General features: G+C 39.7%; 1 protein-coding gene across 1 annotated transcript in view; it reads right to left on the bottom strand.

Annotated features, from left to right (window-relative positions):
- Nucleotides 1–8,910, bottom strand: part of LOC105999447 (serine/threonine-protein kinase Sgk3) — a 50,031-nt gene extending 41,121 nt beyond the window's left edge. Inside the window, exons 1-2 of the mRNA XM_013034472.1 lie at nt 8,700–8,910; nt 2,527–2,599 (exon numbers count right to left, since the gene is read on the bottom strand). Coding sequence (XP_012889926.1) covers nt 2,527–2,599; nt 8,700–8,795 — 169 coding nt within the window. The 5' untranslated portion in view covers nt 8,796–8,910. The remainder of the gene's footprint in view (nt 1–2,526; nt 2,600–8,699) is intronic.
- Between the last annotated feature and the right edge of the window lie 3,967 nt (nt 8,911–12,877).

The following is a 12,877-nucleotide window of genomic DNA, read 5'->3' as shown; positions in this document are numbered from 1 at the left end:
GCTCTACCACTGAGCCACCTTCCCAGTCCGATAGTTTATCTTTTAAAAATGTTTACCAAAATATTTACAGAAGACATGACATCTAAGATTTGTGTCAAATTATAATGGGCTGGCTAAGAATAAGGACAAATAGGCTTGTATCAGTAACTGAAGCGAGATGATACCATTGTATTATTTGAATTGGTTTGTCTACTATATATGTGTTTGACAATTTCTACTATGAAGAGTTAAAATCTGAAAACTGTCCACAAAATACAAATTAAAGCTGAACTAAAATGTTTTCAGATTCGAAATGTTAAAAGTAGTACAGGGAAAGAATTTGTGTTTTGAATTCAGGGAAGGCTAGGCCACGTGTAATATGATTTCCATATTTTAAAAGGCATTTATATAAAAATACAAATTCAGAAAATGATAAAATAAGAACAAGACTTTAAAAAGAAACATAAGAGCAATTTGGAAGATGGATGATAACAACTGAATTACATTTAAGGATTTTTTTTTCTCCTGAAAAGAATTAAAGATGGAGTGTTTCATGTAGGTGATCATAGGTGGTTAACTGGAGATGAGTCTCATGGACTTTCCTGCCTGGTCTGGCTTTTAACAGCAGTACTCAAATCTCAGCCTCTTGAGTAGCTAGGATTACAGGCATGAGCCACCAGTACCTGTTATCCAGATTTTCTAAGCTCTGTACTAATTTTACATAAGGACAAATAAATGTTACTTTAAAATTACAATATTTTTCAAAACTCAATTAAAACTTGCAAGTCATTTCAATATTACTTGCAACAAATAAAGCTACAGTAAAATGCTAGATAAGAAGTTAGAAGTCTAACAAGGGACAGCAAGTGCTGGAGCTAGATACTATTTGATTCATTCTAGTTTATTTAAGAAGTAATTTGCAAGCCAGGCAACAGTGGCTCATGTCTATAATCCTAGCTACTCAGGAGGGTAAGATCTGGAGAATTTATGGTTTGAAGTTAGTCTGGACAGAAAAGTTTGTGAGATTACAGCTCAGAAATAACCAGCCAAAAGACAGGCTGGAGGCATTGCTCAATTGGTAGAGCATCAATCAAGCAGGTAAGCTGAGTGAGCATCAAGTCCCTGTGTTCAAACCCCAACATCAGAAAAAAAAATCTATTTTGAAGTGTTCATCCAAGTTCTATTTCCAGTAGTATTTGGAACTGCTCAACAGTTCCAGCCTATAGTTATTTTTTATTATTATAGTGAAAATGCCATACAGAGGGGTTACTTGGGCAAGATAGTGAGTATATTTCTTATCAAGCATTGTTGCCTCCTCCTCTGTTTCCCCTTCCCATCCCTTCCCCTCTGCACCCTCCCCATCCCTACCCTGCCAAACTTGTAAAGTTCGTTTTTTGACATAACATCTTGTACATCTCATTGTTATAATGGGTCCACCTGTAACCCTATTTATAGTTAGTGTATTTTTTTTGTTTTTTGGTGGGTTTTTTTTGGGTCCGGTTGTGGGGCCTGAACTCTGGGCTTGGGAGCTGTCCCTCAGCTCTTCAGCTAGCTCAAGGCTAGCACTCCACCACTTGAACCACAGCACCACTTCCGGCTTTCTAGTGGTTTATTGGAGATAGGAGTCTCACGGTCTTTCCTGCCCGGGCTGGCTTTGAACCTCGATTCTCAGATCTCAGCCTCCTGAGTAGCTAGGATTACAGGCGTGAGCCACCGGCGCCCGGCTTCCAGCAGTTTTATTCTGCTTAATGTCTTTATGCTAGTTCAAATAATAATTCTCTGTCACTCAGTCCTAACATTTCAGGTACCTCTGGTTGTCTTTCTCTGTATGTCTACTTTATTTTAGAAATTATTATAGCTGTTTCATGAAAGGAGTTCTTGGGGTTAGATGCATGGCTCAGTTGGTAGAGTGCTAGCAACGATTGAAAGTATAGGGTATTGACTTTGAGTCTTGTTGTCAAGTTAAAAAAAATGTTCTTATTGCACATGGCTTCTTTTTTTATTTTCTTGTTGGTATTACTGAGGATTGAACTCAAGGCTTCATGCCTGCTAGGCAAGCACCCCTAACCACTTTAGCTATGCCTCCAATACTTTTGCTTTTATTTTTTTTTATTACCTGTATATAAATCCTGGGCAGATGAATGAATCTAACTGTGCTTCTATTTCCTTAAAAGTCCTGGCTAGGGGCTGAGAAGGTGGTTCAGTGGTAGAGCGCTTGCCTTGCATGCATGAGGCCGGCCCTGGGTTCGATTCCTCAGCACCACATAAGCAGAAAAAAAAAAGCCAGAAGTGGTGTTATGGCTCAAGTGGTAGCGTGCTAGCCTTGAGCTGAAGAGCTGAGGGACAGCGCCCAGGCCCAGAGTTGAGGCCCCATGACCAGACCCCCCCCCAAAAAAAAAGTCCTGGCTAGTCAAGTTTAAAAACAGACACTGTAAAAAATTCTAGAATTTTTACTAAAAAATGTTTACTAAAAAAAAAATTCTAGAATTTTAACTACTTGAAACTTCAGCTTTCATTTAATAGCTGGTTTATAAAGTTATTGCTTACCTGGATCGAAATTATCACCAAATATTCTTTTGGCAGGTATCTTCAAGGCCATAGCAGGAAATTGTTTCTTTAGCTAGAATTTTTTTTTAAAATAGCATTACAAATATTATTAATTTTAAAGATTTTCTAGTTATACATTAACCAAATGATCTGATTTTTAAACTTTATACTTTAAACATGATTATTCACTGTACATTATTAAATTATATCGATATAATATTAATTACAATATAACTATACCAATTGGACCAATACATTTATATCAACACAATATTAAATTATACTACAAACCATCCCACTTTGTCCAAAACATAAAAACCAAAACACTCAGTAGTAGCTGTGTGACCTTAGATATGTTACATCTCTGTGCCTCAATTTTCCTTTCTGTAAAATGACAATGACTTGAGCACTCATAGTTTCTTGTACTGCTTCAAGGAGAGCTTAGCTTCACCTAGTCATGTAAGCTCTGAACATATTACACACCATGTTTGAAGTGTTATGTGCTATTCTAGTTGAAAATTATTCTATTCTAAATGAATAATTTTCTAAGAAAGCTGATGAATTTTGCTTTCAAAATCCCTGTTCTAGCCTTCCTCTTATTATGTTCACCAGATTTGCTTGTATTCAGAGATAAACATGTTCCTTAAAAAAAAATCTATTTGATGGAAGTGAGGTCTTAAAAATGGGCTACACTTTTACTCTGAGTTTGATGTCAAAAACTCATGTACACATACAAAAAATTTAGATCAAACTAACAATTGGCAGGAAGAACAAAAAAGAAATAATAGTAATCACTGTTCCCCACCAGCAGTTGTTAGCAAATTTATCCTGAAAAATATAAACTAATTGACTTTGGGCATTTTTAACACAAAAATAATTGTAAATGAAAAGACAACAGAGGGGTACTTTAGTGATTTAAAGATAGTTTATCTTTTTTTTTGGTTCCGGTTGTGGGGCCTGAACTCTGGGCCTGGGCGCTGTCCCTCAGCTCTTCAGCTAGCTCAAGGCTAGCACTCCACCACTTGAACCACAGCGCCACTTCCGGCTTTTTTCTTTTTGCTTATGTGGTGCTGAGGAATCGAACCCAGGGCCTCAAGGCATGCAAGGCAAGCACTCTACCACTGAGCCACCTTCCCAGCCCCGTAGCTATCATCTTCTGAGTCATTTTTTCACCCCCAATGCCAGTACTGAGATTTGAATTCATGGCCTCACACTCTCGTTTGACTTTTTTGCTCATTGCCCTCCAGCACTTAAGCCAGTGTTAGTTCTGGCTTTTTGTTGGTTAACTGGAGGTGAGAATCTGTTGGATTTGTCAGCCTAGGCTAGCTGTGAACCTCGAACCTTTGATTTCAGACTCATGAGCTAGGATTACAGGCATGAGCCACCATTACTTGGCTCCTTCCAAGTCATATTTTACACAGTATTTTTCCCAAACAAAAATTTTGTTAGATTTCTAATACCCTCTTACATATGGCTAATGTTTTCTTATATGTAATCTCACATAATCATAATCAACAACTCTATGAAGCAAAATAAATATTACAAACCCCAACAGACAGGAATGATAACCAAGAGTTAAGTTTATAGCTTAAAAAACATATAACCAAGAATAAAATTAAAATCTTTTATCCTCTGTGTACCAGAATTAGTATCAAATTGTTAGAGAATTGACTCTCATTATTCATTGCACAGGTACTCTCAGAATATAATTTAACACATATAAATATGAGGAAGAATTTGAGGTCCCAAAGATTTTGTATAATTTCTAAAGGGTATAAAGTAACAAGATCCAGGTATATGAAGAAAGGCTGGCTGATGTAGAGTTTGGGTTATCTCATGTTTTACAATGATGACTAAGGAGAGATAAGGGTTGCTTTTGAAGTTTCTATTTAATTGTTCACAACCAGACAACTTAGAAGAGAAAACCTGGTTTAAGACAGACCCACCTATGTGTATCAATTACCCTTTCCCATGAAAGATAATTTCCATTCACAACATCATATTGGATAATATAAGGAAAATACAGCTTTGATATTATGTGTGGTTACATTGTATGACTTCTGTAATATTGTTTAAAGCTGCACTGATGATGAGGCAGTCACTGGTAGTAGTCACATGGACAATGGATGTTTCATTTAGACGGAGATGAATAAATTGATTGGACACAGCATGTAATCTAGGAATCAAGCTAACTTAAGAGGGAGAGAGCTACTACATGTAAAGTGTCAGAACTGATTTTAAGATAAGCATCCCTCAAACATATGGAATACAGAAGGAAAAGTAGAAGATCTACTTAAGGTGCCAGTGAACTAAACTAAGAGATTATAGACCCATCGAAACAGCCTTGGAATCAGCACTGCTATAAAAGGACAAAAAAAAACCTTAGGTTTATATGACTATGAGCTTTATAAGTTCTTTGTGTTGACTTTCTGGAGTGGAGAATGGACCCTTGTAGGGTTAGATGGCCAAAACTAAAACCAAGTTTTAAGTTTCAGGATGGACAGACTCTGTAACAAATTTATTTACAGTAACAAGCTTTGCAAAGTTATTAACAGTGTGATTATAAATAGGTGCTTATTAAATACATTCTAAGAAAACATTACTAGGTATAAAAGAAAACTTCAAATTTTTTAAATATTTAGCAAGATAAGCAGAATATCTCAGAGAGCAGTATGCTTGTTATTACAACATGAAATCCTCTCTTTTTCTGAGTATTCAGTGTCTGCCTTGCTCCACAAGAATCTAAATTTTTTTTGGGGGGTGGGGTCTGGTCGTGGGGCCTGAACTCAGCCTGGATGCTGTCCCTCAGCTCTTCAGCTCAAGGCTAGCGCTCTACCACTTGAGCCACAGTGCCACTTCCAGCTTTTATTTTTTGCTTATGTGGTGCTGAGGCATCGAACCTAGGGCCTCATGCGTGCAAGGCAAGCGCTCTACCACTGAGCCACCTTCCCAGCCCCAAGAATCTAAATTTTTTAAGAGCTAGGGCTGTGTCACTTTTGCTACTCACTGAATCTCCCAAAGGGCCTAGAATAGTATCTGGAATAATATAGAAACTTACTGACAATTTAATCACATGGATAAATCAAAATATAGACTTGGTTTATGAAGACATGCTGGAATACAATGCATGAATCTATGAAAACTATATGAATGGCCTGAGAATAGGATTCTGCATTCTAGCAGATAATGTATATACAAATAAACACAAACTATATCAGGTGGTAATAATCACTATTAAATTTAGTAGGGCAAGCAAGACAGAGTGAAAGAGGTCAAGAAGGTGTGAAGGCAATAATTTACATTGTTAGTGTCAGAAAAAGTTTCTTACATGAGAAAACACTTGGGAATATCTGAAGGAAGTAAATGAACAATGTGACTTAAGACAGTGTTTTTGAGAACTAAGGGTCCAGTTGAGAACAGCTGGGCAAGAGTGTTGCTAAAGGCAGCTCTGGCCCTTTCACAAAAGATATGGAAATACCTCTACCCTGAAAAAGTAAAGAACACCTGAGATAATCTGTCTACATTTGCAATGTATAAACTTCTGTCAAACAGGGCAACATGTGAAGTCATTCCCTAAAGACAGAATGGCCCAAAAGTGGGGGAAAAAAAGATGAGAGGAGGAAGGAAAACTCAGTCTGAACTATTTTATCCAAGGTATAACAACTTTTTTCCCAATGTGATATTACTAAAAATAGATTTGTACAAATGTGTAACAAACACATGCTGTCTAAAATATCTTCGCAACCCAGAGGCTGGAGAAGTAAATAACAGTGACACACTCCAATCTCTCAGCTCTAGGTTTTAGTGAAAGATATGAGCACTGTGTTTGTTTAGGAAGACAGAGCAGAGAACCACAGGGCTATATTGGCAAATCCCTGTTGGGACTTTGGGAGGAAGCCATCATTTGGGGGAGACCCAGCCCCCACCTCCACAGTTAAGAAAGCAGAGTGGACTGGTCAGAGGGTTTAACTCTTAAGCTTTCCCCAACTCCTATGTGACAAAGATTCTATGCCAGTTGTCATGGAGCTAAACTAGCGAAGGTCAGGTGACCTCCTTCATTACAGGGGACCACTCATTAGGGTGGACCACTAAGCCAAAAGAACAAGAAAGGATATGCCACAGGTTCAGGGTGCTCCTTAGCTATGGAAAACACCATGAAACTTTATATAGGCCAACAAAGAAGAGATTTCCCAGTCAGTCCATCTAATGCAGCTGCCATAACAGATGCTGGTAACGTGCCACATGGCTTGACCATGTAAACCATAGCTGGATATACGCCAGACCAGGCACTGTACAATGGGATCCATAAAGATCTAGCGGGATGACAAGAATACAATACCTTCACTAGGTTATCTTGAAAACTGTTATCTACTCAACATTCACTATGAAAGGGGACACCTCTCCTCAAATAAACCAACTTACCAACCTTTGGGAAGAGTAAGAGCTCAAGTAAGACCATGATAGCATAATTAATACAGACAGGAAATTTTTACATAGATCAAACTAAGTGCTAAACAGAATTAAGTTACATGAATTTCTTTATACTAGTCAATACATAGACAGGAGTAGGGGATGATAGTGTAATAAAGGGGAGGGGCATAATCAGCGTGGCCTGGTGGACAGGCTCGCTGGAGGGGGCGGGGCATCAAGAGGCTGACATCACCATGGGGTGGGCCTCCGAGGCCTGCCATGCCACAAAAGGGGCGGAGCATGCTACTGGAGTGGGTGGGGCCTTGAGCCCCACATGGCGAGCTGTCAAGAAATGATTGGACAGTGGGCAGCTTGGGGGAGGAGCATGAATGGCAGTTGGAAACCGTTAGCAGGAAAACTGAGGGGGGGAAATCGGGAGTCCTGAAGAGAGTAGGGGGTAGAGAGCAACGAAGAACTAGAGAGACAGAGAAGGGAGACATGGAGTGGAGAGAGACAGCAGGAGGGGAAAGCCTCAGTAGAAGGCCTGTGGAGAGTGGCGAGGCCTGCGGAGGAGGAGGGAGGGAAGAAAAGGAAAAGCCTTCCCCTTCGGGGTCTGGCGCTTTGGAGGTCTGGGGCTGGAGGTTTGCAGACCACTAATAAAGGTTGGGGGCTGGCCACCTGTCATCCTAGCTACTCATTGAGGCTGAGATCTGAGGATCACGGTTCAAAGCCAGCCTGGGCAGGAAAATCCGTGAGACTCTTATCTCCAATAAACCACTCAGAAAGCCGGAAGTGGCTGTGGCTCAAGCTGGGAAGCCTGGCCTTGAGCTGAAGAGCTGAGGGACAGCGCCCAGGCCCAGAGTTCAAGCCCCACGACCAACCAAAAAAAAAAGGCTGCTCTTGGTTCTGGATATCTAACCCAGGAAGAGGTAGTTGCAGGCCCCCTTTCTGGTATAAATAGTGTCAATAAATGTGTTATCTTTAACCATGCCTTGATGGATTGTCTTGCTCTTTAGAGGTCATGTATTTACAAGGGAAACCAAGTCAATTGTAAACAAGATAAGTACTCTTTTTATTTCCAGGAGAAAGGATGGCAGGAGATCTCCATATATACTAATTGGACTAAAAGAGCATTTTCCAATAATGGTCACCAATAACACTGATTCGGCAAATATTCATTGCGTTTACTCTTTCTTTCCCTACCTCTCCCAGTACTGGAAATTGAACCCATAAGGAAACTCTATTTTGTGTGTACTCCTTATAAAGTCCTATAATAGACACTGCCTAACAAATGTGAAACCCTGAGTTCAAACCCTAATGCCACCAGAATAAATAACACAAAATTAGTAATAGTCTTCACCTTAAGATTACAAAAAACAGGTAGAAAGTAATGAATGTCATAAGAAAAGATATGAATGGATGTTTCAAGATAGCAAGAAATAGGTAATATCAGAAGTCTACACCCACTAACTGCACACAAAACTACTAGTGTCTATCAGCATGTATCTACAGGCACATTTGGCTAAAAGAGTTTATGAGATAATTTCTTAAGGTTCTCCAAGGGAATAAAAGTGGCAAAAATAAATCAATAGTAAAAAGGACAGTTTGTTCGCTTTAAAGCCAGGAAAGGCTTCGTGGAAGATAGATTAACAGAAGTAAATGAAGAAAGGAAGGCCATTCTAGGTGAGACAAGAACAAAAAAACTGGAAATGGAAATATTCTCTAGAATCAATTTTCCCAAATGCTTCACATTACATACTTACAGTAAACCTCTTCTTTTTCTCTCTGTGTTCATCAGAGCTGGGAATGCTTACACTTGGGCAGCTTTCCTTGTGGTCCATGGTATAATCTCTTTGCATTAATAAATCAAAAGACACCAAAAATTGTGTCCAAAGAAATGATCAGCAGAGGATGAGCACAATTAACTAATCCAAAATATGAAACCTCTTGAGGTAATGTTCAAATTCCATCATGCAACCTTAACCAACAAAAAAAAACAAAGGGTTAGCAAACAATTTTTAAATGCTACTGTGATTTGTCATTCCTTGTATATAGGTTCTATTTTGTGTTTCTTCTGGCAAGAATTTACTCGTTTTCCTAAGTCTTATTGTACCTTAGATTAAATATTAAGGTAAATTATCCATTCCAAACCCTTTCTGAAGGCAATGGTTTGTAAAACCCCATCCCAACCAACAAAAACCTGGGTACATCTGCTACTCCAGCTACAGAGGAAGCCCACACCAAAAAAAACCCCAAACATATATATTGAAGATATAAGTCAAAAAGGCTGTGGCACAGGTAGAGTGACTACTTTGGAAGTATGAGGCCCAGAATTCAAAATTCAGTGCTGCCAAACAAAAAAAAAAAGAGGAGGAGGAGGAACAGCAGCAGCAGCTCAGGAAAATGGTCACTCAAAAATAGGATGTATATTTGAGCAGTACTCTGATAAGCTTCAGATAGAGGGAGGGTAGCAGAGTGCTCTCATGATCCCTCAAATTACATCCTGCAGAGGGAGTCACAAGATGGAGTACTGGTAGAAGGAAGGCCACTAGAAATTCAAATGGCTGGTGAAAGTACAGACTTCAGAGATTGTAATACGGGCTGAGGTTACTTCTGGTTATCTCTGAGAATTGCAAGATAAGTCAAATTCTATAAAATCTCAAATAGGTGGAAAACCTGTGACTATTTAGAGCGTCTTTTACCTCTCAAGAGTTTTGTATATCGCAGAGCAGTCTTGGAAAAGTCTTGAATGCTAACATAAGGGCACTGGCCAGAATGCAGAATGATTCTGAACCATGAACTTCCTGCTACCTGAACCCCGCAAAGGAACCAATACTCTCAATACTCCGTTCCCAAAGGAGTTGCTTTCCAAGGGTTACAAAAATTCTCCTTACTACCTATTTCTTCTACCCTCCATTGTGTCCTAACAAAAGGTTACAAAAATGAGTTCCAGGACTACTCTGAAGAGAACATTGCTTCTCTACCATAAAATCTGAACAATCTCAACAATGTTTATCAACAAGAGTCTGGGAAGCATGTATGGGAAGATCAAAGAAGATCAAACATGAGATTATTGTGACTCAATACAAGGCCACAGCATATTCTGTTGATCTTTCTGCAGGACTTTTCCAACTGCAATATACAATTCCCCAGGGTGACTGAAGAAAGGGAAATACACAAAATCCTTCCAGAAGTTATTGAATCCCATCTCTGAGAGATAGGAGACCAGACTATAATTTTGCCCAAGAGGATATCTGGTAACATCTAGAGACACTTCATTGTGTCAGTATAGGAAGATCAGGAATGATGGTAACCATGAACAATGAATTAACTGCCTACAACAAAACATTATCTGGACCAATATTATCAAAAGTGCTGATGTCAAGAACCTAACTTAATTGATGCTAATACCAGTGCTGTTTTTGTGTGTGTATATATATATATATATATATATATATATATATACATTTTTTTTTGTCGGTCGTGGGGCTTGAACTCTGGGCTTGGGCACTGTCCTTGCACTCTTCAGCTCAAGGTGAGCGCTCTACCGCGTAAGCCACAGCACCACTTCTGGTTTTTCTAGTGGTTTATTGGAGATAAGAATGTCATGGCCTTTCCTGCCCAGACTGGCTTTGAACCTCAGATCTCAGCCTCCTGAGTAGCTAGGATTACAGGCATGAGCCACCAGTGCCTGACCATTGTTTTGTAATTTCTGAGTTGATATTCACTGGCAGAAAGTTTCTCCTATTGTCTGGTCTCAGTCCCTCCTGTTATTGGAAATTTATTCTCTCCCTGAACCCCCTTTCCCTTGGAAAAGAAGGGTATCCATTAGAACAAAAATGTGAAATCAGAAAACAGAACAAAATTATTGATAAGCCGGGCGCTGGTGGCTCACGCCTGTAGTCCTAGCTACTCAAGAGGCTGAGATCTGAGGATTCCTGCCAGACAAGGCAGGAAACTCCATGAGACTCTTACCTCCAATTAACCACAAGAAAAAAAAAAGGAAAAAGAAAAAAAAAAGCCAAAAGTGAAGATGTGGCTGAAGTTGCAGAGTGGTAGAGCACTTGCCTTTTGCTGAAGAGCACAGGGACAGCGCCCAGGACCAGAGTTCAAGCCCCACGACTGACAGAAAAAAAAAATTTATTGATAAAGGGCAAAAAACTCTTGGTAAAGAAAAACCCCAGACAAAGGCTGACCAGTAGTCAGCCTCTGCCTCTTTCCCATCCTTGCTAAAAAGCATCTCTCCCTCACTCAAGTTTACCAAGCTGACAGCTTTTCAGAAGGCTACTGACAACCTTGAGGCTTATCACCAGCTGCACTGAGTTGTTGTATTAGTCAGAAGGGTATAATAAAAATCATTTCTGTAATAGTGTCAATAGCATTGATAGTATCGTCATGCTGACCAATCAAGATTATGTTTTGTTTATGCTCTTGTGACGCAAGGCCATGCTTCTGCTTCTGTAACCTTGCTTGCTTGCCTCAGTAGCAAAGCCTTAAGCCCACAGGTGACATCACCTCTGTCCTCCAATTGCAGACCACCACCAAGTGGTCCCACTATGGGCAGCCTATTGCAAATTACTATGTATGATATTTACCATAAAGAACAAATGAATTTAAAGGTCATATAAACATAACCAATGAAAATGTGTCAAACCTGCCTCGCATGGCTTGTCTATGTAACTCAATGTAACCTACCCCTATAAAAACCTACCTTACAGTGAGCTCAAGGCCTTTCTCCTACTTTCCTGGTCGTAGGAAGCAGACCCTGTGTGGCTGTAATAAAGTCCCTAGCTCCTTTAACTGGGTGTCTTGGAGTCTCCTTTGGATCCAGGATATAATATTTTAAGAATTCACACCTAACAGCTCATCCAATCCTCCAATCAACTCCTGACATATTTATCATTATGCTCATTTTACAGATAGACCTAGGATAGCTGGGCACTGGTGGCTTACACCTGTAATCCTAGGTACTTAGGAGGCTGGGATGGGAGAATCACATCAGATCTCAGATCAGCCAGCCTGGCAGGAAAGTCTGTAAGACTCTTAAATTCAATAAATGAACAAAAAAGCCAAAAGCAGAGCTGTGGCTCCAGTGGTGGAGCACAAGTCTTGAGCAAAAGAAGCTCAGGAACAGCATCCAGGCCCTGAGTTCAAGCCCCAAGAAAGGCAAGAGAAAGGAGGGGAGGGGGAAAGGGAAGGGAGATTAGAAGGGAGATTAGGTAGAGGAAGAGGAGAGGAAAAGGAAAGAAACTCGGGTTATGAGGAGTACTTTCATATGATCACACTCTGACCCCAAAGCCCAGATCATACTCCACATCTGTCAATTTGTTATGCTACTTTGACATGCATTCTTTTCTAAATCACCTTTTCTAGAATCTCTTCTTTGGAAATGAAGAGAACACTGGGTATTCAGAAGGCAATTGGATTAACAGAAATCAAGCCATATAGGAAGGCACATTTCTGATTCTGCCACCAAGAGGAGTCAGGGCTGGGAAGCTTGCTGCCCTTGCTTTCTCCTCAATATATCACATTATATTACATACATCTCGCCAAGAACTGTAAAGAACAGTCTCTGAATACTTCCCTTATCACATGGACAAACATGGGCTAAATTATAAAAAAAGGACAGATAAAAGGATATTGCCAAAGTTATATTTTTAGAAAAGAAAGGGTTTTACCTTTCTTTAAAAAAAAATTCAGGGCTGGGAAGGTGGCTCAGTGGTAGAGTGCTTACCTTGCATGCATGAGGCCTTGGGTTCGATTCCTCAGTACCACACATGCAATAAAAAGCCAGCATGAGCTGAGGGACAGTGCCCAGACCCAGAGTTTAGGCCCCACGACCAACAAATTTTTTTTTAATTCAAGGAAGAAAAGATCGAAGAGAGACTGAACAAATGGAATTACATCAAAATAAAAAGGTCTGCACAGCAAAAGACAGTTA

Source organism: Dipodomys ordii, unplaced genomic scaffold, assembly GCF_000151885.1.
Source record: "Dipodomys ordii isolate 6190 unplaced genomic scaffold, Dord_2.0 Scaffold190, whole genome shotgun sequence".
NCBI classification, from domain to species: domain Eukaryota; kingdom Metazoa; phylum Chordata; class Mammalia; order Rodentia; family Heteromyidae; genus Dipodomys; species Dipodomys ordii.
Note: the sequence above shows the minus strand (reverse complement) of the source record. Positions and strands in the feature narration are given on the sequence as shown.